The sequence below is a fragment of the Calidris pugnax genome, unplaced genomic scaffold (genome assembly GCF_001431845.1).
Source record: "Calidris pugnax isolate Ruff unplaced genomic scaffold, ASM143184v1 scaffold244, whole genome shotgun sequence".
Taxonomy (NCBI): domain Eukaryota; kingdom Metazoa; phylum Chordata; class Aves; order Charadriiformes; family Scolopacidae; genus Calidris; species Calidris pugnax.
The window spans coordinates 1,944,617-1,971,182 of record NW_015091141.1 but is presented as its reverse complement, the minus strand read 5'-3'; the positions used below and the strand labels follow the sequence as shown (position 1 = coordinate 1,971,182).

The window sequence follows — 26,566 nt, the reverse complement described above, 5'->3', positions numbered from 1 at the left end:
GACCCCCCAGCACCCCCTATTCCACCACTGACCGCTGTCAGCCCGTCCCCAGTGGGGTGTCCTCCCCCAAGCCCACGTCGCCCAGAGGGTCGCCCATGTCTCTGCCCCACAGGACCCTCAGATGCCCCACAGAGACCCTCAGATCCCCCACAGTGCTCCGCCGGCCCGCTCACCCTGCGCGGCTGCGGCTGCCCCTGCCCGCTCCATTGGCGGCCGCTCGCTTCAGCGAAGCCCCCAGCCGACTGACCCACCCGCCGCCGCCAACCGCCGCGCCGCCCTCATTGGCCTCCGCCCTTCTTCAAATCGACCAATGGATAGCGCGAAAGCGCAGGCTCCGAACGGGGCTAGCGGGCGAGGAGATCTCTGATTGGCTAGAGGAGGGCAGGGGGGTGGGGACAACGCGTCTCTCCGGGAGCGCTACTCATTGCGGGGGGGAGGGGCAGGGGGGACGCGGCGACAGGGGCTGCCCCGGCAATTAGCCCGTTTCCATCAATTAGCTCACGTCAGGGCGGCGTGGCACGGCATAGCACAGTATGCCGCGCGATGCCACACAATGCCTTGCTATGTCATGTCGTGCCAGACCGTTTCCCACCGTGCCATGCCTTACCCAGCAGGGCCACACCATGTGGTGACGTGTCATGGCAGGACACACCAGGCCATAGAACCATAGAATGGTCCAGGCCAGAAGGGACAAAGCCCATCTAGTCCGACCTCCCCGCAGTCAGCAGGGACACCCCCAACTAGACCAGGTTGCCCAGGGCCTCATTGAGCCTCTCCTTGAGTATCTCCAGTGAAGGGGCCCAACCGCTTTCCTTGGCAACCTGTTCCAGTGTTCCACCACCCTCACAGTGAAGAACTTGTTCCTAAGATCCAATCTAAGGCTGCTCTTCTCCAGCTTCAAGCCATTGCCCCTCGTCCTGTCACTGCAGGCCTTTGGAAACAGGCTCTCCCCAGCCTTCCAGTAGCCCCACTTCGGGTACTGGAAGGCTGCTATTAGGTCTCCCCGGAGCCTCCTCTTCTCCAGGCTGAACAACCCCAGCTCCCTCAGCCTGTCCTCATAGCAGAGGGGCTCCAACCCCCTGAGCATTTTCGTGGCCCTCTCTGGACCTGCTCCATCAGGTCCATGTCCTTCCTGTATTGAGAGCTCCAGACCTGCACACAGTACTCCAGGTGAGGTCTCACCAGAGCAAAGTGGCAGAATCGCCTCTCTGTCGCAGCACAGCACACCATGCCACAGCGGGCTACGTGATGCTATGCCCCAGCAGGCCATGCTACACCAGGCCACGTCATACCTTAACCTAGTGGCCTTCTATGATAGAGAGACTATGACAGTAGATAAGGGACGACCTATGGATGTGATCTATTTGGACTTCTGTAAGGTCTTTGACATGGTCCCCCCACAACATCCTGCTCGCCAGACTGGAAGGATTTGATGGGTGGACTGTTCAGTTTGCAGATGACACCAAGGGACAGGATGTCATCCAGAGGGACCTGGACAGGCTGGAGATGGCCCAGGTGAACCTCATGAGGTTCAACAAGAGCAAGTGCAGGGTTCTGCACCTGGGCGGGAACAATCCTCAGTATCAATACAGACTAGGGGGTGAGGTATTAGAAAGCAGCCCTGAGGAATGGGACTTGGGGGTGCTGAGGGATGAGAAGCTGGACATGAGCAGGCAGTGGGCACTTGCAGCCCAGAAGCCCAACCCCGTCCTGGGCTGCATCAAGAGATGCGTTGCTAGCAGATCCAGAGAGGTGACATACCAGGCCATATTGTGCCGTGCCACACCACACCATGCCATGCTGCCCTATGCAAGGCCATGCCACACCACACAGCATGATGTCATGCCTTGCTAAAGCCCACCACACCACGCCCCAGGGGGATGCAGGTGACCCCCACCCATGAGATGTCCACCCCACAGATGGGCATGGGGTGGCCCCTTCGGTATGGGGTGGTCCCAGGGCTGGAGGGTCAACCCCTGCCCCCAGCTCTGCATCCAGGCCTGGAGACCTCCCCAAAAGCAGCTGAAACACCAGGATTTTCCCATCTACAAACCGCCCTTGCAACGTTTAACCCTGTGAGAGCAATGAGCTGAGCGATGCCATCCGGAGAAACCTTTTATTTCCTCCTCCATTACCAACAAATACCCCCATTCCCGATAACAAAATCACAGTATTTCCATTTAAAGGTATAAAAGTTAAAAGCAAGGGAGGGACACAATAAATAAATATAAAAACTCTGGGCAGACACCATAAATAAGTATAAATCAGGGTGACTCGGGCCCACGGGGCCCAGAGCTGCTATTTCACCTGAAATAGACGGAGGGACATGGGTCCCAGCTGTGGGGGAGAGGTTGTACTCGGTACATACGGCCTGAAAACCAGCAACTGCCAGTTGGGTTGGGTTGGGTTGGGCATGGGGGCTCCTCAGCGCCTGCTCAGCTCATAGGTGGCAATGTTGACCTGGTCAGGGTGGTTGGTGATGCCAACGGGCTGGCGTGGCTGCAGGGAGGTGCAGATGAACCAGCCGGGGAAGGCGGCTGACTCGAAGCGGGTGGTTCCCTCGGCCGGGCTGTCCAGGCGGTAGAAGATGAAGCGAGTCAGCTCTACACTCTCAATGTCCCTCCTGACATCCACTTCCTATAACCAAGGGGGTAAAAAAGGGGTTCAGGGTGGGATGGAGCCCTCAGCCCCATGGGGGATGGAGCTAGCAGGACCCACAACTCACCTCCAGCTGCAGCACAGGCTTGGCGCCGCTCATCACACATGACATGTAGAGTTGGTAGCCCTTGATGCCCAACGCCACTGGCACCTGCCCAGTCCCCAGGCCACCCTTCGATGACCGGGGACGGTACAGAGCAATGTTGAGCTTCACTGCAGAGAGAAGGGAAGGGTTAACGGGTAGTCCCAGGGCTGTTGGGTGGCTCCTGGGTGGTCCCAGGGTTGGGGATGGGGACATTGGGTCAGAACTGTGCCCCCTCACCTTTCCGCCCGGCAGAGGGTCCCTGCAGGTGCAGGGCCACCAGCTGGGTGGGTGACTCCAGCACGAAGCACTTCTGGTCGATGTCAAGGATGTCAAAGGACTGGGAGCGGGTGTAGCGGTAGACAGGTGCCCCAGCGGAGCTGCTGCTGACCCGCTGGAAGGAGATGGGCTCTGTGGGGAGGGAATGGTCAGGGGGATGCTGATGCACCTGGGTCCAAGAGCATCCCTCAAGAGCGTCCCCTGGTTGGGGTGCCACCCCCAACACCACCACCCCATACCAAAAATTTCATCCAGGAAGCCCCCAAGGTCACTGTCAGCAAAGTCCTTGTGCACCGGCCGCTTCAGGAGCTTGGTCACAGCCACCACGAGGATGGCGGCCTGGCGAAAGGTCCTGGCAGGGTGTCCCTTGGTCACTGTCACCTGGATGCCCACCCCGGGCAATGTCACCCCTGAGTCCAGGCGAGGTTTCTGGGGAGAGAAGGGAACATGGGGTGAGAGCCTGGCTTCCCCATCACGGCACTCCCAGGGCCATTCCCACTGCTCCAGCATTACCTTCTGCAGGCAGAGGCAGTCAGGGCCATAAAATGTCTCCTCGTTCAGGCTGGAAAGAAAAGTGAGATGGTGAAGCCAGGGCCACCATGGCACGAGAGCAGCATTGCATCCCCAGTGTTCCTGCCCAGCACAGCCACCCTTACCTGCCGCATTCCAGTGTGTCCAAATCAGGGACAAATGCCATCTCTGCTGCCGCTTGTGAAGACCCGGGCAGAGACTTGCTGGTACCTGTCGAGTGCTGCGGTGCGTGGCTGCCTGCTCCTGCCTGTCCTGCTGGCAGCGTCGCTCGAGTGCTCTGGGAGCCCAGCCTCAGCGCAGCTGTTTTTCAAGAGCTGCTGGAAGGAAACGCCGTCAGAGCGGGATTTCCACCTTTCGCAATGCCCGGATTTGCCCAGTTCCTCCATCGAAACTGGGAGGGCTGGGGGGCTGGCTGTCCCCAGGCAGTAATGGAGGGCTGAGCAAGGGGCCATGTGTGGGGCAGAGCAGGGGCAATGCTTTGGGGTTGGTGTGTGGAGTAGAGCAGGGGTGATGTTCCAGGCCCAGTGTGTGGGGCAGAGCAGGGGCAATGCTTTGGGGTCAATGCATGGGGCCAGTGCTCGTATGTCAGCCCTGAGTGGCTGTGCTGACCCAGCAGGGCCTGCCCCAGCCCCATCCCACCAGGGCTGCGATGACATCCACCCTCGTCAGCGCTGGGGTCTTGGCTGCCCCGGAAGGGGCTGGTGGTGCAAGCGCTGCTGTTTCCCCACAGCTTCCTCCTGCGTCGCCTGTGGCCCCTTCCATCACCCCTCCTGTCCCCCCTGCCCCAACACCCCCTCACTCCCCCCTGCCCACCTGCACCTCCCAGGAGAGCTGGATGGCTTTGGAGACACGACTCTTGGGGACACGGCCCCTGAGGGACACTCCTTGCCATCCCCCACCTGCAGCAGCCGCACACCCTGTGTCCATCGGGGGGGCCAGCGGTTGCGCCATGCCGGCTGGGCCAGGGATGTGCGTGGCCGGGCTTGCGTTGGCTGTGGGATGTCGGGGTGTTTTCCTGGCACCCGTTTCACTTCCTGAAACACCGCCTGGCTCCAGCCACCACTGTGACTCAGCCCCAGGAAACAGCCAGCACCCCAAAACTCCCTGAGGGGGGCCCTGTGCCCGGGGCGGCCTCTACCTGTCCCCCACGCAGGGGCGATGCCCACTGGCTGTCATCCATCCATGCTGGGATGTCCCCAAAGGCCTGAGGTCCCCTGGGCCATAGAGTCCATCATGCCAGGGGGTCTTCCACACCATGGTGAGGGTCCCCAGGGCGCAGTGGGGGTCCCCAAGCTGTGGTGCGGCAATATTGAGGTCCCTAAGCTGTGGCAAAAACTCCCCATGGTGGGGGTCCCCAGGCTGTGGTAGAGGTCTGTGGGCTCAGTGAAAGGTCACTCCCATAGTTAAGATTTACTTGCATCTGAAACAACAGTGTGTGCCAGTAGTGACCTTGAGAGCAGGGGAGGAGTGAGAAATACAAGTTTTGCATCCTGAAGCACATCCTGACAAAAAACAGAGCACAGTCTGGGAACCGAAACCTGTCTTGATAGTAGAATAATTGTTACTGTGATAAGCTCAGAAGAAAGTAAAAAAATATTTTTGTAAGTCCATGATTGGGCATTATGGAAGGAGTAGGTTTCTGTCTTAGTGTATAAAAGTCTCTCTGTGTAGCAATAAAGATGGTCGAATTGGATTTTTGGATTCGCTTACTGCATGACCTGCGAGTCCGTGATTTCTTCATACGCCACAGAGGTCCTCAAGCCATGGTGGAGGTCCCCAGGCACAAGAGGTGTCCCCAGGCAACTGTGGGGTACCCAGGCCATAGCAAGGTCCCCAAGCTGTGGGGGAAGTCCCCAGGCCACGGCAGAAGTCCTCAGGGCACAGCGGGTGTCCCCAAGCAACGGTGCAGTACCCAGGCCGCAGCAGAGCACCCAGGCTGTGGTGAGTGTCCCCAAGCAATGGTAGAGGTCCCCCGGCCGTTGGGGGTCCCATGGCGACCGCCCCGCCCCTCCCCCTGCTCCCGGCGCAGGCGCCTTGAGCCAAGGCTCGGCGGGGGGGCGTGGCGGCAGAGCGCGGGGGGCGTGGCGACGCGGTGACGCAGAGCGGGGCGGAGCGGGGCGGGCGCGGCAGGCCGGCGCTGGGCCGCTGTCAGAGCCGGACCAGGAGCGGGGCGGACGGAGAAGCCGGTGGGTACCGCGGCGGTGCCGCCGAGGACCGGGCGCCGAGGGCTGGGGGCCGAGGCCCGAGCCGGAGCTGGAGAATCGGGGGGGAGGTCCCGCTGGGCTGTTGGGGGGCGCGGCCGCTCCCCGGTGTCCTTGGCGCCGCCGCCCGGGCGCCCTAGGGCGGGGGGCGGGACGGCGGCTGGACGGGCAGCCCGGCGCAGCCAATGGGAAAGCGGCTGGGCGCTTGGCGGCGCTGCGATAGGCGGCGTGGGGGCGCGCGCTTGTGCGTGTGGGGCCGCGGCCCCCGCTCCCTCAGCCCTTACTCTGTGGTGAATCTTCTTGTTGTTCGACCTTTTGGTGAAATTCGGGCCAGGACCCGGTCGTGCGCTTCCCCCGGGCCCCTCCGCAGCTGTCGCCGGCTCCTCGAACCCCGGGTCACTCCACACCGGCGGGCCGGGCCCGCTCCCCGCTAGCGTGCGCTGGTGGGATTTACCTCAGGAAGAGCGCCCAGCCCGCCATGGCCTCCCGCGTCTGCGGGCAGCCAGCCCGCTCTGCCAGAGGCCCTTAGAGACCGGCTGGTTCTTCTCGTTTTGGGGCAAAGCTTGGCCTTAACTCCCCCTGTTTTCTAGAGGGGTCACCGGGACGCTGCTGAGGGCGGCACCGAAACCGGACACCGAAGCCGGAGGCGTGCCAACGCCTGGTCCCTAAAGCTTTTCTTCCTGCCCGTGCGCCGACATTTTCAGCCGGTCTCTGGAATATTTGTCTGTGTTTTGCTGCTTAACTCTGAGAAGGGTAAGCCGGGAAAACATCTTGTGCTGCCACGCTCACTGCCCTGCGCCTGCCTGCCATTTCTTGTCTGTTGGGCTGCGTGGCAGAAGCGAGCAAGCAGGGTAGGAAGCACGAGGGGTCTTCCCGCCTTCCGTCAGGTAAATCTGTACAACACTTTGGCTGACTTAGAGTGATCCCGGGTCTTCCTCAGGCTCTTTGGACCAAAATCTTGTGTTGTGAGGTGGGAAGCATAGCCACTGCTATGCCAAGTAGTCAGAATTAGATTCTGCAAGGCAAATCTGGAAGCAAGGCTGATGAAACACTGGTAACAAAGGTGTATCGTTGTCTGCAGTTCACTGTCAAACTTCATTTTAATCCAGTAAATGCACAATAGCTGCTTTGACATTGGGCTGCTGCTTGTTAATCTGGTCGGGGATATGGAAACCAGTCAGTTGGCTCCTCTCCAGCCTGAGGTCCCACTCTTGCGGAAGGAGCTGGGTGGAAAGGGCAGTTCCAAGAAGAGCTGGCTCCAAGTGCCAGTGCTTCCCCTGAGATGATCTTGCTCCAGCACTTTCCTGTGGCTGTCGGTTGGATGTGTGTAAGGAGGAGCGTGGTTAATCCCAGGCGACCCCACCAAGAGCTGTGAGGTGGAGGGTGCTGGGGGACCTTTGAAGGGGTCCCACGCCAGCTCAGGGTTGCTTTTCTGGGATCTCTGGGCAAGCCTCTCTGGGTCTTTCGACTGTGTTGGCCTTCTCGGATCTGAGCTTTTATGGAGAAGCAATGAAGTGGCCTGTCCTGGAGCCTACATCTCAAGTGCTTTGCACCACCATACCTCTACTTTGAGAGAGAGGTTTCTTCCCAGCTTTATCCTGGTGCATGTAACAAAAAGAAGTGAGAAGAAAACCTCAGCCAAGCAGAGTGGTCCCAGGTTGAGTAACGCAACAAACATTGAAGCCAAGACCTTCTACCTGGGAGAGAGAGCACGGAGAGAGCAAAAGCTTCCATGCTGGGTTAGCGTGATGAGAGCTGTCCTGTGGCTTGCACAGACCTGGAGGAGCTAGACTCAGTCAGCTTGATGTGAAGGAAAACGTGATATTCAGCATTAAAATCCGGCTGGTTACAAGTTTTTTCCAGCACCCTTCTGGGCGTGGTGCTTTAAAGTGCTTTTCTTCAAACTTGTACAATGTCCCTGCAGATGGGAGATGGAGGGGCTTAAGTGTCCAACTCCTGCTGGAATCTGAGTTTTATAGAGTATTTTCAGAGGAAGAATTAAAAGATCAAAAGAAATGAAAGAATACTACATAGATTTATTGTTGGAAAAGGGATAGATGTTGTTGGCTAGGAACGTACCTTATTTTGTACAAAGGTGCTGGATATAAAAAGATGTGGGTAGAATCATAGAATTGTAGATAGATGTGGGTAGAATCAAAGAATAGCTTTGATGTGCAGCCGCTTGTCTGATGCTGGTGTTGGGTACCCCACCAAGCAAATCTGCTTTTTATCAATGTGTCAGGGAAGATGAGGGTGCCATGCTGGCAGAAACAGAGGCGGCAGACCTGGCTGCGCCAAGTACCTTGAGCAAAAACTGCGTTTCCCAGGCGTTGGGGACTTGGCTGTGGGATGGGGTGGATGGACTTAGCCAAATTAAAAAACTGATCCTAAGTTCTGATCCTCAGTTCTCTGTCTTTGGGGTGCAGGAAGGTAGTCTCTGCTATGTATTCTCCTGCAATAATTTCTAACCCACTTTTCCTTTCTCTCCCAACAGGAATTTGTGTGAGGTGACAGGACAAACATGCTTAACTTAAGGACTTGTGCAGCAAAGCTGAGGCCGTTGACGGCCTCGCAGACTGTAAAGACAATTTCCCAACACAGGCTGGCGGCACGCAGGACGTTTCAACATATCAGGTGCTACAGTGCACCGGTGGCTGCCGAGCCTTTTTTAAGTGGGACTAGTTCAAACTATGTGGAGGAAATGTATTATGCTTGGCTGGAAAATCCCAAAAGTGTACATAAGGTAAGAAGCAAACTCACCAGGATATTGCCTTCGCTTCTCTCTGTGTGTGTCTGAGCAGTGGGTTCAGGTAAGTGCACGCGTCTCAAGGAGGATCAAATTCAGCTGGAGGGGCCAGATGGTTGTGGATGGTCCTTCTGCCTTGCTTCACCCAAAAGAAATGTCAGTGATTCCTTGAGCAAGAGCCAAGATGAGCTTCTCTGTTCAGAAGGGAACACCGTCAGCTTATGGAACGTGGGCAGCATCCTGGATCACAAGCGGATACAAGGAATGTCTTCTTCTGGGAATTCACCTTTAACGAGCTCCCAATGCTTTATTTATTTTCCAGCTGTGATGACTCCTCAGGAGGATTTATTCTGGAGTGGAGGATGAGGGGGGAGATAGGGAGGGTGTTCTGCACTGATTTCCCTTTTGCTTTGGGCATGGGTGGTGTTACATGTTGGGGTAGATGGGCTGTTGCTAAACTTGACCCTGAGCTTGTGTGCGTAAAGCAAAGGCTACTGATCTGCAGCCTGGGGAGAGGGGGTGACTGGGTCTAGTGGCCAGAGAGATTCCCACCAGCTGCTCCTGAACTTAAAACTGGGAAACTGCCCCGGCTGTGGGCAGTATGCGCAGAGCTCTGTCTTGATCTGAACTACTGAAGATCCTCCAGTGAGGAGAAGGCAACATCTTTAACGTAGACTCCAGCAGGTGAGGGCTCAGCTGGGAAGAGGATTTCTGAAACCTGACCGCATTTTTCCCCATCCCCAGTGTTTCACAAGGAAAATGTTCCTCTAGTGACTAAGTCTCAGGGGATTTTTAAGACAGTTTCATACATGTCCTGATGTAGAGCAGGGATTTTCTTTATTCAGAAGCACATGAGCAGTCTGCAAACCAAGATGCGATGGTTAAATTAGCAGTCAAGGGTGAGTAAGGAGTCTCATGTCCCCAGCGCATGCAATAGTGTTGACTGTGTTTGCGATGGCACCGATTCCACGCATCCAAAATGTACAGCCTCTAGGGTGCTGTAAAGGTCTTATGGTAGGATCAAAGCTGGATTTTCACAAACAGTGTTGACTTTATGCTTCTTTCAAGGCAAATGGGTAGCTGAGCCAAGCAATACAGACTTGGAAAACACAAAGTATGTTGGTTTGGGTTGTGCCCTTTGTCAAATAGTGACTTGAAAGCTACCCAGTCACATGCATGTGCAACACAGTCCTTCAGAGGTGGGATATTGAATTAAAAGCCACTTATCTAAATGCTGCGGTCTAATTTGAAAGCAAGTGAAGGTTACACCACACTTGTACCAGCAACAAGCACAGTTGTGTCTTTGGCAAAGGGTCTTCACAGTTTGATTTACAGACCCCGCTCAGTCTTGAATGTTGCTCTGAGCAGATGTGTAACCAGCAAGTCTAGCGGGCGCAGCTGGCTGGGAAGTCTGTTTGGATCCTGAGGCCAGACCTCAGGATCTCTTCTTGTCCTATCTCCTCTTTAACGTAGACCCTGGAGTGTCATCAGCTGGTCTGTAGGTAGGTAGTGCATGCAGTGCTGGATGGGAGTCCTTGTGCACAGTCAGCTGAAGAAACTGGGGGAGAATTTAGGTTGGAAGATGTTTCTGGAGCCTCTGCCCTGGCATGGCCAGCTTGGAGTTTATGGTATTCACCAGTTTATGGTGAAGAATTGCAGGTGTGTATTAGTCACCCCTGGAAATCAATGTCCTTTGAAGTACTTTTAAGTGCTTAGTGAGGAGTGCAGGAGTTGACATAAGATTTTGCATCCAGTGTGGCTGGGGATGGTTTGTGGCAGCAGAAAAATCAGTGTGAAATGAAACAGGGCCTTATTGTTGCTAGGAAGCAAACCTGATGCTAGTGATATCAAAAGCAAGTCTTACAGACTGCTTTTTAACCAAAATCAAGCTGACATCCTGCTTGGCAGAAAGTGGGGGTTGGACCAGGGGTTTTGGACTAGACAGTTTTTGAAGGTCCCTTCCAATCCAAACCATTGATCCTATGAAATCCAATGCTGGGTCCCAAAGCTCCTGGTGGAGTTGATACCTAAGGTTTGGCCTGGCCTTTGCTGTTACTCCCTGACGCACCTGGTCAGATGACACACTGGTACTTGTCTCTCTTGGGTGGATCCCACCTTGTTGCAGTGAGCCCTTCCCAAAGATCCCTTCCCAGCTCCTAGCTTTGCCCCTTTCTCCTCGCTGTGCTTTTTCACGTTCCTGCTGGGACACCAAGCTGCTGTGGTGGGATCGGGGTTTTGACCATCCCTGGTATCACCTTGCAACCGGTCCCTGTCAGCCTGTGTCTCCTGAAGCAGCAGTGGAGCATGTCAACCATGTCCCTGATAAGTGTTGGCCTCCATCCCGTTAGACGTAGGGTCATCTCTGAGGGTGGAGTTCCCAAGAAAAGCTGGGCAGTCACATGGACCCATCTGTCGCTTATCTGTTCTCTGCAGACGGAGGCCGGCTGTGCCTCGCTGTGCTGCTGTTTGCTAGTGAGGGTGAGACCTTCAGCCAGGAAGAGCTGGGCTTACTTTGCTGCTGTCACCAAAAACCTACAAGACTTGCTGCCAGCATGACCGTCCCAGCCGAGCAAAATGAATTCACTTCCTCCATGCAGGCACTGGGGGTTTAAACTGTAACTTAGGTGTTAGGCTTGTTTTCTGTGAGCTGAACTTCATCTGAAGTCCATTTTCTGAGTCTGATGAGCAAAGAAGAGCAGAGCTGGGGAAAGAGGAGGGCGAGTGTGCTGGTGTGCTGTGGCAGGGTCAGCGCTGCTCGAACCACTTCCCTCCTCCTGCTCTTCCTCTCTTTGCTGTCTGGGGTTGGGTGCTGGCTGCTGGCAATGCTCAGCACTGCCCATGTCGTCTCCCCAGGACCCTGAGCAATTTGCTTCAGGGCTGGTGGCTGGAGAGCTTTGACTGCAGTGAGATGATACCCACAGTCACACCTCTGCGACAAGTTGAGCTTTCCTAAACAGTTCCCATGTTCAGGTTGTATCGCTGTTGTAAGGGGATACAGCTCTCCCTGTATCTGTGTACATCAAACAGTCTTTAACATGGATTTCTTAATATGCCAGTGTTTTGATTGTTATGCTGGAGCAGGCCCAGCCCAGTTTGAGGCACTGTGGGGTGGTTGAGAGACGTCACCCCTTTCCCTTTGGCATGTGTGCCTGACCTCCGAGCTGGCTTTGTGGTAGAGGCTGGGACCCACAGCCTTCTTCAGGAACTGAGTCTGATAAATGAAGTGAAAGATGGGGAGCTGTTTTGGGGGCTATTCCCAGCAGAGAAGCCTGTGGTGAGCTCTTCTCTCAGAGCTGATCTCAAAATCCCTCTAAAGCTTGAACCACTGTCTCCCATTCTGCTTTGCCGACATGCAAGCAGCAGCACAGAGGAGTGCTGGGAGAGCCGGTCCGGGCTAATAACCTTGTGCTGTGGCTGTGGTGGGACACGTGGCCATGGGACAGTCACAGCGGGTACCTGGGGGTGGGAGCGTTTAGCACGTTGAGACCTGGAGTGCTGCCTGTGCCCTGAGGAGTGGGGAGATACCAGCTTTGAGCCCTCTTGGTATCAGTGGGGTGAATCTTTATACCCTATATATAAATACATTATACTCTATCTATATATATAGGGTGTAAGAGCTGGAGGAACACCTGCAGGGCTGCTTTGGGCACAGAGAGGGTCAGAGGGGAATAACCTGATGAGCTTTATTACTGCTGTTACCTACAGCAAGTCCTGGATTAAGGCAAAGTCCTACTTTCTGCAATAAAGCAGGATAATGCTGACAGGGCTGTTCAGCCTCTCCCACTGGATATGTGAGCTCCAGAGGCACCTCTGTGGGTCACCAGAAACCACAGGAGTGGTCCTTGAATACCCTTGAATTCGAAACAGCATCAGCAGCTTGAAAGTTGATGTTTTTATAGCTCTTATCAGAGCCACAGCCTTCACTGGGAGCAAAGCCTGTGGTGAGGTAGCCTGAAATACTCTGTAATTATGTTGGGCAATAAAGCATTTAGTAAAAGTGCCTGAGCTGACCCAGCCGGTGCCACACCTTGTTTGGAGAGTTTAAAATGAACTTTTTCTTTCAGAACAGAAACAAATTGCCTCTCCAGGAGGTTAATAGTGTTGAATGTCAGAAGGGAGAAGGTCATAAAGGCAACACCTCTGCCTCCTGCTCTGTCCCTGGCCTCCAGCACTGCTGCCAGCCCCCTCCCTGGGCAAGTGGATGCTCCTTTTCTCTTGGCTGTCTTTATTTTCCAGTACATTAGCCAAACTTAAACCACCAAGCAAAGCAAGGAGCCAGATTCCTCCCCATCCTGGGGTGCTTGTCCTTTCTGCTCCCAGGAAGCGGTGGCTTCTGGGGCAGCTGTGAGCTCTGTGAGCCTGGGGAAGGGAAAGGGCTTGGACTGCTCTCACCAGTGGCCTGGAGTAAGGATTGTACAAAAAGCAGCTCTTCCTCTTTTCCTGCTGAAGTTTCCCTTAGCAGACAACAATCAGAACAGAGTGGGGCATTTTCTGTCTTGGCTTTTTTTTTTTTTTTTTTATTTTTTCTAAGCATTTAGTAAAAGTGCCTGAGCTGACCCAGCCGGTGCCACACCTTGTTTGGAGAGTTTAAAATGAACTTTTTCTTTCAGAACAGAAACAAATTGCCTCTCCAGGAGGTTAATAGTGTTGAATGTCAGAAGGGAGAAGGTCATAAAGGCAACACCTCTGCCTCCTGCTCTGTCCCTGGCCTCCAGCACTGCTGCCAGCCCCCTCCCTGGGCAAGTGGATGCTCCTTTTCTCTTGGCTGTCTTTATTTTCCAGTACATTAGCCAAACTTAAACCACCAAGCAAAGCAAGGAGCCAGATTCCTCCCCATCCTGGGGTGCTTGTCCTTTCTGCTCCCAGGAAGCGGTGGCTTCTGGGGCAGCTGTGAGCTCTGTGAGCCTGGGGAAGGGAAAGGGCTTGGACTGCTCTCACCAGTGGCCTGGAGTAAGGATTGTACAAAAAGCAGCTCTTCCTCTTTTCCTGCTGAAGTTTCCCTTAGCAGACAACAATCAGAACAGAGTGGGGCATTTTCTGTCTTGGGTTTTTTTTTTTTTTTTTAATTTTTCCTTTGAGGGAGTCTTTGTTTATCAGTTATGGTGCCAAATTGTTCCAGATTTTTTTTATGTTCCTTCAGCGTGACCTGTTTCTAAATTTAATCACCTTGTGCAGCCGTGTGATGGGGTGTCTGGGTAGATCCATGCTGGAAATAGCTTCCTGGAGCATGTGATGGGTGCTGCAGCCAGAGGAGCTCCAGAGAAGGGGGAGAGCTGGTGCTCCTCTGGCAAAGGTCAGGTTTTCAGTCCCCTCCACCTTGCCACCAGGGTGCAAAAGCTGCTTTTTCTGCCCCAAACCACCACTGCTCTCATGGCTCTTTTTGACTTGGATTGGGCAGCGCTTCGCCCATCTCTGCATCATCGAGGCTGAGTGATGCAGACACGAGGATCGGGGCTGTGCAGAGTGCTGAGTGCTGGGCTCTTGCTCTCAGTCAGCAGAGAGACCCTTGGGCTGAAACCAGCATGTGAATCTGACAGGATTTGTTTGCTCTAGCTGGTGTCTTGGGTATGTGCACAGATACTGCTCTGCCTTGCCCTCATCTTTTGCTGTCGCTCAGTGGCACGTGGAAAGCAGGCAGGGGTGAGAGCGTGATGGGAGAATATGGCTGGGACTTTGCTCTGCTGGTCTCTCCCCTTCCCCAGCTCTGTAGATGCCTCTCCAAGTAGACAGATTACCTTGAGTTTGGTGTGGGGCACTTCTGGGCTCTTCAGGCACTGCTGGATAAGTACCACAAAGTTACACCAAGTCTATTGAAGGGCTTTTTGTGGGGTTTTTTGTTTGTTTTCTTACCACCTTGAAATGCCCATCTGCCTCACTAAGGGCATGGGAGGGCTGGCATGGGAGTATCCACATAGCACTGGCATCACTGAAAGAATGGAGAAAAATTGGAGAGGGGACAGAAAAAGAAAAAAGCTATTGTTGGTTGAGGGCTGGACAGCGTGGCTGATGCTGGGACTTGGGTCTCAGGCCATTTAGACCACAGAAGAGAGGAAGAGATGCATTTGATTACAGGGCAAAAATATTTTTCAGGAAATACTGTATTTTGAGGGCAGTCTCTTGCCCTGGAGAGAAGGAAACAAGAGCCTGAAGACCAGACTGGGGCTCATTGCTCATAGCAGCAGTTTCGAGAGGCGAGCCTGGTGAGGGGGTCACCTGTTTCCTGTCCTAAGTGCTGCTGCCAAGAGAGAGGGGACTTTGGGAATGGTCTCATGCCAAAAGAAACAATCCAGATGGATGGGAAGTGGGATAATAGTGTAATTGGAATAGCGGGAGAGCTGTAGTGCTCTCCTGTCCAAGAAAGGTGGGTGGGTGTTGCAGCAGTGTGGGGCTGGGGCATGGGGAGAGGGGTGGAGGCAGCTCTGCCCCCTGTGGATTTCACTTACCGCTGTGGCAATAGAGCTGAGACCCCAGTAACCTCGAGTGAAGAGGTGTTTGGGTCACGGATAATAACACTATTGCTTCTTTTCTTTCCCTTTTCCTAGTCATGGGACATCTTCTTTCGCAATGCCAATGCTGGAGCTGCTCCAGGCACCGCTTACCAAAGCCCCCCTCCACTGAGTACCAGCCTTTCCACGCTGTCCCAAGCCCAATTCCTGGGTCAAGCACAGCCAAACGTAGATAAACTGGTGGAGGACCATCTCGCAGTGCAATCTCTTATCAGGGCGTACCAGGTAAGGAGCCATACCTCAGGCTTTGCACCAAGGAGGAGCGTGTCCTCTTTAGAGGACAGATGTGGGTGGCCACGGTGGGTTGGGACTACTGTGTTTGGTGCACATTTTGCATGGTGAGTGTGCAGGATGCCTGCTGGGCTACCTGTTTTTTAACAGGAGCTGCTGATCCCTCTGGGCAGAAGCTCAGCTGGACAATAGGAAGATTAAAGCTATTGTCACCCAAATAGAGCAATTACAGTGGCAGGGAGGAGGAGGTCTTCTCTGAGCAGGGTGCTTTGCTGGCTGCTGGAATGATGCTCCTGTGCTGTGGGCTCCTGCCATGCTCAGCAGTGGTGTGGGATCCCCATCCTGCTTCCCCCATGTTGCTGAGAGAACTTCTGAGGTTTCAGGAAACAGTTCCTTGCAATTTGCAACCAGGAAGAGGGCCATGGTGCTGCTGGGCTGCAACTCAGACCAGTGCTACCAAATCAGCCTGTTGAGAGAAAAAAGGAAGAAAACATCCTCCAGCTGGGGCCTGCCAATATTTTAACTTGAGAGAACATTTAAATGTGTTTCTGTGTCTGTCATCCTTTCACCTTTGGTTGCACTCTGTCTTGTCAAGTGTGGTGGCTTTAACTGTGGTGCGAAGTTAACAACATAGCTGCTATGGAGGTGTGACCATGGTCTTCTCACCTATTCCTGCAAAGAAGCACCTGCTGCAGGTCGTGTTCCTGCTCAGATAAAATCCAGATTGGAGAATCCAATGTACAAGGCCGTGGGCTGAGGCAAGAACTGCAGCACTGGGCAATTCCAAAGGTCTGCCCAGCCTTGGCCCTGCTCTCTGGCTAGAAGAAAAGTGCCCCTGCCCTGCCCTCCTTCACAGCCAATGTGCCAATATCAACAATGGGGCACTGCCGTGCTTTTCTTTAAGAAGGGGAAGCTGGGACGTCTTTGTGAGGACTTGTGTCTTCCCTCGTGACTGATTTCATGAGAAGTGACTACCTGGCCTGCTCTCCCCAACTTTGGTGGATCCTGACGGGCTGTTTCTAAAGGCCATGCAGCTCTCACTGCGGGAACGTGCGGGCAGATGCCAGGTTCAAACAAGTGGTGACTGTTGTAGTTGGAGGCAGCAACTCCAAGTCAGCAATTTGAAGACAAAATCCACAACCTCTTCTGCATTCCCATCACTTCCTCAGTCTTGGAATGGCAGTGCTGAGAGATGATAGCTCTTGGATGTATTTTTCTAAGCTGTCTGCAGTGAGAAATCCACCTCCTTTCCTACCTCAGTGTCGCTGCAGTGGGGTGTCCAAGTGGGGAAGTTCAGCACAGTGTATGGAGGTACAAAAGAGTAGGAAGGCAGGAGGAATTCCCACCTGTGATGGGTAACCTACTTAAAACACCAGGCAATTAATTTCTTAATTGGATCGAGCTGGATTGTCCCTGTAATTATAGGTGAGGAGTGACCCTGCACTGCTGCAGCATTAGCGATTGCTTCTTAATTGTAGCCGTGGTTGCATCTCCAAGTCATTATTTCTTTTTGAAGCATAGAATGCTAAAGATGCTCTAATTCCAACCCCCTGCCCTGGGCAGGGACACCTCCCACCAGCCCAGGTTGCTCCAAGCCCCCTCCAACCTGGTCTTGAACCCCTCCAGGGATGGGGCAGCCACAGCTTCTCTGGGCAACCTGGGCCAGGCTCTCACCACCCTCACACCAAAGAAGTTCTTCCTCAGATCTCATCTGAATCCGCCCTCTTTCAATTTAAAACTCCTCATCTTATGCTCCCCTCCCTGATCAAGAGTCCCTCCCCAGCTTTCCTGGAGCCCCTTGAGGGACTGGAATGAGCTCAAAGGTCTCCCCATAGCCTTCTCTGCTCCAGGCTGAACCACCCCCAACTCTCTCAGCACCCCCTCCCAGCAGAGGGGCTCCAGCCCTCCCAGCATCTCCGTGGCCTCCTCTGTCCCCGTTCCAACAGCTCCGTGTCCTTCTGATGTTGGTGGCCCCAGAGCTATAGACAGTACTGCTGGGGGGTCTCCCCAGAGCAGAGGGGCAGAATAGCCCCCTCAGCCTGCTGGCCATGCTGCTTGGTATGCAGCCCGGGGTGTGGGGGGGCTTTCTGGGCTGCCAGTGCACATTGCTGGGTTATAGTTTTTCATCCACCAACATCCCCCGGATGTCATGTGGGACAGTGTCAAATGTTTTGCATAAGTCCAGGTAGATGCCGTTGCATCTCTCTTCCCTTACAATGTTGTGAACCTGTCATAGGTGGCCATCAAATTTGTCAGACACAATTTGACCTTAGTGAAGCCATGTTGGCTGTCACCAATCACCTCCTTATTTTCCATGTGCCTTAGTGTGGTTTTCAGGAGGATCTGCTCCATGATCTTGCTAGGCACAGAGGTGAAACTGACTGGCCTGTAGTTCAAGCATCTTCCACTCAGCCACGACTTTACCAAATATGATGGATAGTGGCTTGGCAACTTCATCCTTCAGTTCCCTCAGGACCCATGGATGAATTTCATCAGGTCCCATGAACTTGTGCTCATTTAGTTTCCTTAGATGGTCTTGAGCCTGATCTGTGACGGGTGGTACTTCATTGTCCCAGTCCTTGCTTTTAGATTCTGTGAATTGAGTGGTGTGGATAGAGCACTTGCTAGTGAAGACCAAGGCAAAAAAGTGCCTGAGTACCTCTGCCTTCTCCATGCTGGTTGTCGCCAGGTCTCCTGTTTCACTCCTCTGGGGTTTACAGTTTCTTCCTTTGTTGTACTGTGTACCTGGAGAAACCCCTTTTGTTATTTTTCAGGTCCCTGGCCAAGTTCAGCTCCAGCTGTGCCTTGGCTTTCCTGATCCCCTCCCTGCACTCTGCGTGGGCTATGTTCCTGTCATCTCCCCAGGATGTGTCCCTGTCTCCACTGCCTATGCGTTTTGGTTTTGTGTTTGAGTTTGGCTAAGAGGCCTCCTGCCTCCCCTGCCCGACTTCTTGCACGTGGGGACTGAGAGCTCTTGTTCCCTAAGAAAAGCACAGCTCTGGTTCACTCCTTTGCCTCCAAGGGCAGTTTCCCAAAGGATTCCATGCACCAGCACCCCAAACAGCTGAAAGTTTGCTTTTCTGACGTTTAGGGTCCTGACTCTACTTTTTAGTCATCAAGATTGTGAATTTGACCAGGGCATGATTGCTGTAGCTCAGGCTACCTTGAGTCTTGACCTCTGCAATAAGTTCTTCCTCATTAGTGAGCACCCGGTCCAGCAGTGCCTCTCTTCTGGCTGGGCTCTCCATCGCTAGCAAGTTGTCCTCAACGTACTCCAGTGGTTTCTGGGACTGTGTGTAGTTCGCTGTGCTGCTTTCCCAGCAGATGACTGGGTGGTTGAAGTCCCTGATCAGGATTGGGGCCTGCGAGCGTGATGCTTCCTGCAAATACCTGCTGTGCTCTTGTTTTTGGCTGGGGAAAAACAGCCTGCCTGTCTTGCGTTGCGTGTGGAGAATAACAAGCAACATGGCTCCAATGGGGCTAAAGTCGTTCTCCTCACTTCCACACCGATTTAAGGATTTGTAAACTGCCGAGTTGACCCCAAAGCCAAGGGACACCCTCAGCTTAAAGTCATTTGCTGGACAGAGTGGCCTCCTGGTCACGGTGAAAACAACTTGGCTGTGGGCAACAGTGCAGTGAGCTTGTGTCCTGCCTACTGCTAAATGATAGGCTAGCCCCTGCACTTAGTTGCAAGATGGACAAGGAAATTGTTCCCAGACAAAGCTGGACCAGAAGAGCTTTCCATGTGGCCACCAGTGCTCAGTCACATCATCATCTGGTCCTGCAGAGAGCACGGAGGGGGATCAGTGCTTTCTTAGCAGTTTTCCTCAGTGTCAGTGGCTGATTTCAGGCTCTTTGGCTGGTAAAACCACAAAAATCCTTTCCTAAAGTCCCATTGGGATACTCTGAATATGTATATGATTTTTCTAACTGGTAACAGATTTGGTAGCCAGGAGTATCATTTTCACAGCGTAAAGAAGGCACTACACCCTGTGCCATGGCAGTGGTGTTTCCTGCCTTGCTCCCACCATAGCTGAGCCTGAAGCTTTGAGAGCAGGAGCTGTGAAGACATAAACTGTGGCTTGTAAATTGGAGAGTGCTGGCCACTGAGATGAATGGAGTTTGCACAGCGAGATGTGGTGGGGTCCGTCTGTGGGCAACTCCTACTGTGAAGCTGAAAAGCAAAACTCCTCATTGCTTCTCATTCTCTGTGGCTCCTGATGCAGATTCAAACCCAGCGTGGTGACGCCTGGCCTGACTGCCATCACCATGAGCCTCAGTGCTCTCTTGGTTCTGCACCTCCCCAGAAAAGGAGCCTGCTGTAGGCTTCCCTCTTCCAAACAATGCTGTGAGCTGCTGACCTCTAACAGCACAGACAGGCGGATGTTTCTCAGACAAGTTCCTCTGCCTTTCAAGAGCCACTGCTGCTGGTGGCAATACTTGATTTCTCTGCCACATTGGCAGAAAAGCACCTGATCTGCCAAAATCTGGAAAATTGCCTCTTCATTTGCTATGATGCTTAGGAGGAAACCATTGGTGTGGAGTTGCTGCATCCATACAGAGGAGGTGCTCAGGTTGGACATCAAGCAAGTGGTGGGAGACTCTTGGACATCAGTTCTGGAAGGTTTCTTCTGTGAAAGAGATCACCTCCCCCTGCCTGCCCTGCCGAAGTCTGGCTTCAGGCAGAGGCAGAGCGGTCCTTGCAGCTGGTGGCACTCAACACCTGCGTGCTGTAGCTGAAAGAAACCCAACTTCTCTGGGCTTAAGTTGCAGCCAGAAATTGGGGTGGTGGCTCTGCAGAAAATGGAAAGAGGGAAACTGTGCATGATTTGGTTGCTTTGTTGTGTTTTTTTAAAGGAATATCTCTTCAATTAACTTGTTTTAATGACTAATCTATGTTGTTGCTTCCAGGTCAGGGGTCATCACATTGCAAAGCTTGATCCTCTCGGCATTAGTTGTGTAAATTTTGATGATGCGCCAGTAACTGTTTCTCCAAACGTCGGTGAGAATTACTCTGCAAATTAATTCTAATGTAATTTAACTTTTTTACCCCTCCCCTCTTTTGTTTTTCTTCCTTTCCCCTCTCCCTCTTGGTACCTGTTCTCCTTTCCATTCCTGGCCCATTTCATAGATTCGAGGGCATCATGTAGCACAACTCGACCCACTGGGCATCTTGGATGCAGATCTGGACTCCTCCCTTCCAGCCGATATTATCACATCCACAGACAAACTGGGTGAGGGCTTTGAGAGCAGTTAGTGCTGCATTGCTTGAGCTCCTCTCTCTTTCACAGCTTTGTGGGTAGATTGCTTCTCCAGTAAGGGGGGAAAGGTCTTAAGTTTCCTTAGTAATGATCACTCTAAATTTATAGTTGACTGGCTGCTGCGGAGCAATTCTGCCCCCCTCCGGCTGTCACCGCGAATGGGTTTTGTGCCAAAACCCTATTGCTCAGCTCATGTTTCTCCTCCAGCCGGTGCCAATTAATTATGTCATTGACCTCGCTCATCCAGGGGTGGAAGCAATTGGAGAATCTTCTGGAAATGCAAAGCGGAGAGGTTTTGTGTTGGTGAGAGCTGGAGGTCTGTTCCCTCAGCTCCAGTGCTGCTCTTGGGGATCCTGAGAGCTGGGGAGAATGGGCTGGCTCCATCTCTGTGGGGCTGAGAAGCGCCTCTTGGCCCCTGCAGCAATGCCCTGCCCTCCTTCACTCTCAGGTTGCTGCAGCATCTGTAAACCCCTTAATTGTCCTCTTTTTCCAAGACTGAGCTGGAAGTCCCTGCTGGTGATCATAACAAGGAAGCTTTGGGATGTGTTCCCATCCGCGTAGAGAGGTGGAAATCCCAATGCCTCTGAGTGAAAAATGCATGAGTGTTGCACAGAAGTATGTGGTGCCTCAGACTTGAAATCCTAATCTGAAAGTGCTTAAACTCAGCGCCTCTCAACATGCTTTAGATTTGATCTCTGTAGTACACTGCCATTCTTCTAGCTAGAGCGAGGTCGTGGCGCTGAGCTCTTTCACCTTGCTGGTGCTTTCCAAGGGCCATTCTCTGGCACTATGAGCGCTCAAGAGGCATGCTTCTAACCTAGAGTAGAGCAGCAGTAATGATTACTAACCTCGCACAACTGAAACAGCTGATCAGAGCGTACGGTGCATGTAAACGATCTTGATTCCTTGTTCAGCTGTCAGCGCAGGGACACCAGCCTTGGACCTGCTGGACCTGCTTACAGGATTACGTGTACTGGGAGTGATAGGGAAATATTAGGTTTTGGTTGTCCCGGCTCTCTAGATGATGGGGGGTCTGCTTCATCCCCAGGTCTGGACTTCTGATATGCTTGTCCAGAGGACCAAGCCCTCACTGTGCCTCAGGAGCCAGCTGGCTCTGGGCTGGAGCAAGCCCTGTGTCTGGGAGGTTTTGATGGGAAGAGGCGGAGAGATGATGGCCGTGAACCCAGGTGCAGGAGAGGACACATGCTTGTGGTGGGCCCTGTGAGGGGAATGGGGAGACCTTTTGGGTGAATTTGAAGCCAATCCCAGCGGCTAGGGAGAGGAAAGGGTGAAGAGAGCCTTTTCTAGTTCAGGAGTTTTGGCCTCTGCTGTGGGCGCTACGGGCCTGCTGAGGCAGAGCAGGAGAGAAGATTCCCAAAGCCCAAAGTGTGGTGGATGCTTTTCTGTTTTGAGAGGAGAGCAGGGTCTGCCTGAAAGCCAGAGCCAATGGCTACAAGTGGTTACAGTCACTGCTCTCCCTCCTGAGGAAAGGGAATCGGGTCAGGGAGCAGAGATATCATGCTGCTCAGTAAGTCATAGACTCACGGAGTGGTTTGTGTTGGAAGGGACCTTCAAGGGTCACCTAGTCCAGCCCCCCCACCATCAGCAGGGACACCTTCCACTAGACCAGGCTGCTCAAAGCCCCCTCCAACCTGACTTTGAACACTTCTAATGATGGGGCATCCACAGCTTCTCTGGACAACCTGCTCCAGTGGCTCGCCACCCTCACCGTAAAACATTTCTTCCTTATGTCCCATCTAGACCTGCTCTCTTTCACTTTAAACCCCTCGCCCCTTCTCCTGTCACTACAGGCCCTGGTAAAAAGTCTCTCTGCACCTTTCTTATCAGTCTCCTTTTCTTATCAGTCCCCTTTAAGTACTGAAAGGCTGCAACAGGGTCTCCCTGGAGCCTTCTCTTCTCCACGCTGAACACCCCCAACTCTCTCAGCCTTTTTGCTGAGGAGAGCTTTTCCAGTGCCAGGATCATTTTTGTGGCCTCCTCTGCACCCGCTCCAACACGTCCACATGTTCCTTGCGCTGGGGTCCCCAGAGCTGGACACAGTGCTCCAGGTGGGGTCTCAGGGGAATGGAGAAGAGGGGCAGAATTACCTCCCTTGACCTGCTGGCTATGCTTCTTTGTTTGCTGCCCAGGCTATGTTTGGCTTTCTGGGCTGCAGGCATGCAGTGATGGCTCATGTCCACTTTTACATCCACCTGCATCTCCAAGTCCTTCTCCTCAGGGTTGTTCTCCACCCACTATCCATCTATCTGGTCTGTGCTGGGACTGGGGATTGCCCTGACCTGTGCACTTGGCCTTATTGAACTTCATGAACTTCAAAGGGACCACTCTTCCTGCCTGTCCATGTCCTTCTGGATGGCATCCCTTCCCTCCAGCATGTCAACTGTACCACTCACCTTGGTATCATCCACAACCTGGCTAAGGATGCACTCGATCCCACTATCCATGCCATCGATGAAAATATTAAACCATACTGGTCCCAGTAAAGACCCTTGAGGGACACTGCTCCTTCCTGGTTTCTGCTTGGCATTGAACTCACACACTGCTTCAGTGGGGAAATCAGTTCAGAGGGCTTATCTTCTGCTTTGACTGCATTGTTCCTCTGAAGCAATGTGTGCTCCAGCAGTGTACTTGCTTCAGAGGAAGAAGAGCCCAAGGGCCCAAAGTGATCCAAGATCCTTGGAGCCCCAACTGCAGGGTGGGGCTGATGGCATCGTCACAGCACAGAACGTGGCTAATGTGGTGTAAGCTCCATTTTTCCTGCTCCCCCAGGGTGAGTGGTCACAAGCCCAGCAGCGTGACCCAGCCTGGCTCGCCGCAGTGACAAGTCTTCAGGCCTGGCTGGTCTGTAAGGCATCAGCTGGAAGAGAATCTCAGCCCATGATCTATGTATTGGAGCCAGGCTTTATGTTAAATTTCTGTTTCTTTGTGGCTTTCATATTAAGGTGTCTGTCATTGTGGTTCCTGATACTGATTTAATGACCAGGAATTCATGACTTGGTAGGAAATAAGGAGTACTGGGAACAAGCTACGCTAGTATCAGCTGCTAGCTCATGCTGGAGCTGTGGCCCATGGTAGGACCCCAGACTCAAATGGCTGTGTCTAATCATAGGCATTATTATCTTGTTGTAAGTATTATTTATACCAAGTAGACTTGCCCCTGGTAACCTCATCCTGGAAAAACTCATCAGGTCGAGCTTAAAATACCAACTTGTCAGTTGTAGCTCTCAATCAGTCCTTGGCAGAAGGGGAGGAGAGTAGCGTAGTGTGGGCAGAGCTCTGGCCGAGTTTAAGATTGGGTGTTGCCTGCCTGTGGCAGGGAAAAACAATTTTTAAGCAGATCCTGCTGGCTTTTTTTTTGCTTTGAAAGAGTATTTCTTAACACTTGACAGAGCAGTTAATAACAGGAGTGGTTTTGAAACTTGGAAACAATCTCGTTTCCTCTTTCTGAGCACTGAAATCCTTAAAGGTCAGCTTTTGTGGTGTGAGCTCTGCTGCCAACAGCTTAAACCATGCCCGGGCAGTGCTGTAATTCAAAGGAATTGCATGATTAATCTCCAAAATTGATCTTTCTTCTCAATTGCCTTTTGTTTAGCAACTGGTTTCTGTCTGGTTTGGAAGCTCTCTTTGGATTAAGCAGTGTGAGCTGTGGAGAAAATGTAAGGGGAGGAAAGCCCGCCTGGGGGTACTTGTTCTGATGAGTGGTGGGGCTGGAGCACCAAATTCCTCTTAATCTTTTCTTTTTAAAAATCAAAATAATCTCATCCTGGTCTTCTACTGCAGCTGATCTGGCATGGTAAGTGGTGTAAAACAGGATGAAATGACTGCAGAGCTTGATGTGACCCATCCAAGGAAATAATGCCTTAGCACACTGAAATCCCGGTGGTGCGTGGAAGCCGGTGTGTGTCTGAGCATCTGTCTGTCTGTCTGTCTCTCTGTGGAAGGCAGCTGCTCTTGCCTTTTGCCCCATCAGTTGATGGAAATTGTCTTCTAGCTCAGTAAGAGCCAGGTGAGCGCCCGCAGGGAGATGGGCTGGGAGCACTGCCACCTCTTCTGTCTCCAGTCTGAGACCTTGGTAACCAAACATCTAAATGTATGATTTTTTTCTGTGCTGACCAAAAGGAGAAGTGTTTCCAAAGCCTTTCTTGTAACCCAGGTGAGATTGAGGCACTCGTGTCACCTAACCTAGCTGGGGAGTGTGCTCCGGTGACACATGGTGCCTGCCACTCTGGCAGCCCTGCCGGCATCTGTCCCAGCATCCCAGCAGTCCCACCTGTGCTGAGCATGCTCCAGAAGTGACAGCATTGTGCATGCTGCCTCACCATTGGTCTTCTTCTCCATTAACGGCCTGCTCATTAACACCTTGATCCCCCTCCTGCCCGTGTGTAGGCAGCAGTGGTGCCTCCTTGGGGGTGACCTTGAAATCCTCCCAGTAGCAAAACCCTCCGGGAGCAGATGTCAGTGAAGGCAGGTCCCAGCTCTGCAGTGGATAACACTCCCCTTGATGCAGCGTGATGGGAAGATGCCTTTTGGATGTAGGAGGTGAAGATGCTGTGCTGGGCGGTCTCCCTTTCCTGTCTGAGAAGTGCACGAGAGGAGATCTCAAACCATGCAGCTCAACTGCTCCCCAGTGTCTGATGCCCTGTGTTCCCCTCCCTGCTCCTCCTTCCTCACCAGACTTTCCACCGGGATTTCTTTTCTGCTTAGTGCTTAGTCATCCTCCATCCTAGCCCTTCTGCCTCTGATGGTTTTTGACTGTATTTTAAATACCATATTTTTTTGACTCGTGCTTTTGATGACTAGTTTTCACAGTACCAGGTGTTTTTTTTTTTTTTTACTAACTTTGACTGCGTGTCTCTATCTTCTCCCTTTCTGCAACCCCTTTCCTGCCCACCTCAGATCTTACAGTGTTCAAGGAGCGGCTGAGAGTGTTAACAGTAGGAGGTATGCAATTAATGAGCCTTTAACCCTCTGGAGTGCAGGACTCTCTTTGAATAGGTTATTCTGGGCATGAACCAAGCCGGTAAAGCGATCCCCTCCCATTTTGCACCACTCTTGAGTTTTGTAACATATTTAATTTTAATTTGTCCTGCTAAAAGTCTAGAAGTAGGCGCTTGGTTAGCGATACTTCACCTGTAGAGATCCCCAATTTAGAGCCTCGCTGGCCTTTTCCATACTGTGTGTTGCATGCGTAGCTTGCTAGAGTACATGTTTGGTTGTGAACATTAATTTCATGAGGCCTCAATCTCCCCGATTGGTTCGTCTCCTAAAAATCCAAGCGGTCTTCTCCTGACTCTGCCCTGGTTTTGTCCCAGTCAAAATTTGGCAGCTCATCCTTCGCCTTCCACCCCATCTGATGGTATTGCTGCCTGTAAATACTCAGCACTGTCAAAAAAGCTGGCGGGCTGCAGCAAAGCAGAAGCAGAGATGCTCAGAGACTTGAAAACTCCTTTTAAAATCTGATATCCCCCAAAGTGTGCCTGAGTCTTCAGACTGGTGTGGCAGAGCAAGCCGAAGGCTGTGCTGTGGGGCTGGGAGCTGCAGCAAATTACTGGGGCTTCCCTGAACCCTCCAGCCTGCAGCGTAACTGGGACACTCTGTGCAAATGCTGCCTTTCTGCAGGACTTCTGTTTGGAAAGGAACCACAGAGAGGTCCTGGAGATGCGGGGCCAGACCCTCCATACCCACTGGCTATGGTTCAGTGCTCCCAGGCATGACTTCAGAGCTGAGCTCCCCAGGGTCTGGCTTAATTCCTTCCCTGGGAACTAGCAGTGCCCAGGAGGGTGATGTGTGCGGGGAGGGGATGGACGGCAGTTGGAACCAGGAAAGACTCTGTTCTGGGCTTGCTGTGGGTGTTCCCAGCCTCCAGCAAGCACCGTTCTCGAGGCTGTGCAAGGGTGAGCTGTGGCCAGCCCCGTCTCCAGCTCATCCTCCATTCCTGACCAGACTGCGAGGGGTCGACTCTTTCAAGATGAAGTTCAAGTAGGGCCAGCTCTGGAGGGGCCAATTTTTCCTCTTTTTGCCCAGGGGAAAGCAGATTACACTGCCCTGTG

At 52.9% G+C, this 26,566-nt stretch overlaps 3 protein-coding genes across 14 annotated transcripts in view; 1 reads left to right on the top strand and 2 right to left on the bottom strand.

The window, feature by feature from the left end:
* The window catches only part of CKAP2L (cytoskeleton associated protein 2 like), an 8,061-nt gene extending 7,793 nt beyond the window's left edge, over window positions 1–268 (bottom strand). The window contains exon 1 of the mRNA XM_014958839.1: window positions 174–268. Within this exon, the coding sequence (XP_014814325.1) occupies window positions 174–207 (34 nt within the window). The 5' untranslated portion in view covers window positions 208–268. The remainder of the gene's footprint in view (window positions 1–173) is intronic.
* Window positions 269–2,090: 1,822 nt separating this feature from the next.
* Window positions 2,091–3,837, bottom strand: LOC106897844 (interleukin-1 receptor antagonist protein-like). Of its 4 annotated transcripts, XM_014958738.1 has the most exons (6): window positions 3,676–3,836; window positions 3,533–3,581; window positions 3,259–3,448; window positions 2,981–3,151; window positions 2,726–2,871; window positions 2,091–2,637 (listed from the first exon to the last, which is right to left on the bottom strand). In XM_014958738.1, the coding sequence occupies exons 1-6, from the start codon at window positions 3,714–3,716 to the stop codon at window positions 2,425–2,427; spliced, it is 810 nt and encodes a 269-aa protein (XP_014814224.1). In that variant the 5' UTR covers window positions 3,717–3,836; the 3' UTR covers window positions 2,091–2,424. The 4 variants fall into 4 exon arrangements, with proteins under 4 accessions (XP_014814224.1, XP_014814223.1, XP_014814222.1 ...); XM_014958737.1 differs by having other exon boundaries at window positions 3,259–3,581; XM_014958736.1 differs by having other exon boundaries at window positions 2,726–3,448.
* A 1,764-nt stretch (window positions 3,838–5,601) lies between these two features.
* OGDH (oxoglutarate (alpha-ketoglutarate) dehydrogenase (lipoamide)) overlaps window positions 5,602–26,566 on the top strand; it is a 34,426-nt gene continuing 13,461 nt past the window's right edge. The window contains exons 1-5 of one of the 9 annotated variants that reach the window (XM_014958743.1): window positions 5,602–5,736; window positions 8,246–8,494; window positions 15,040–15,228; window positions 20,366–20,468; window positions 25,413–25,457. In XM_014958743.1, coding sequence (XP_014814229.1) covers window positions 8,273–8,494; window positions 15,040–15,228; window positions 20,366–20,468; window positions 25,413–25,457 — 559 coding nt within the window. In that variant the 5' untranslated portion in view covers window positions 5,602–5,736; window positions 8,246–8,272. The other 8 variants (XM_014958747.1, XM_014958744.1, XM_014958746.1 and 5 more) reach the window with 8 other exon arrangements.

What these genes read in the sequence shown, in the direction of transcription:
- LOC106897844 (XM_014958735.1), bottom strand. Translation starts at nt 3,716, where the DNA reads ATGGCATTTGTCCCTGATTTGGACACACTGGAATGCGGCAG. An exon ending in GACACACTGGAATGCGGCAG is followed by an intron (nt 3,582 to 3,675) that starts GTAAGGGTGGCT and finishes TTTTCTTTCCAG; the next exon opens with CCTGAACGAGGAGACATTTT. An exon ending in AGCCTGTGCTGCAGCTGGAG is followed by an intron (nt 2,638 to 2,725) that starts GTGAGTTGTGGG and finishes CCTTGGTTATAG; the next exon opens with GAAGTGGATGTCAGGAGGGA.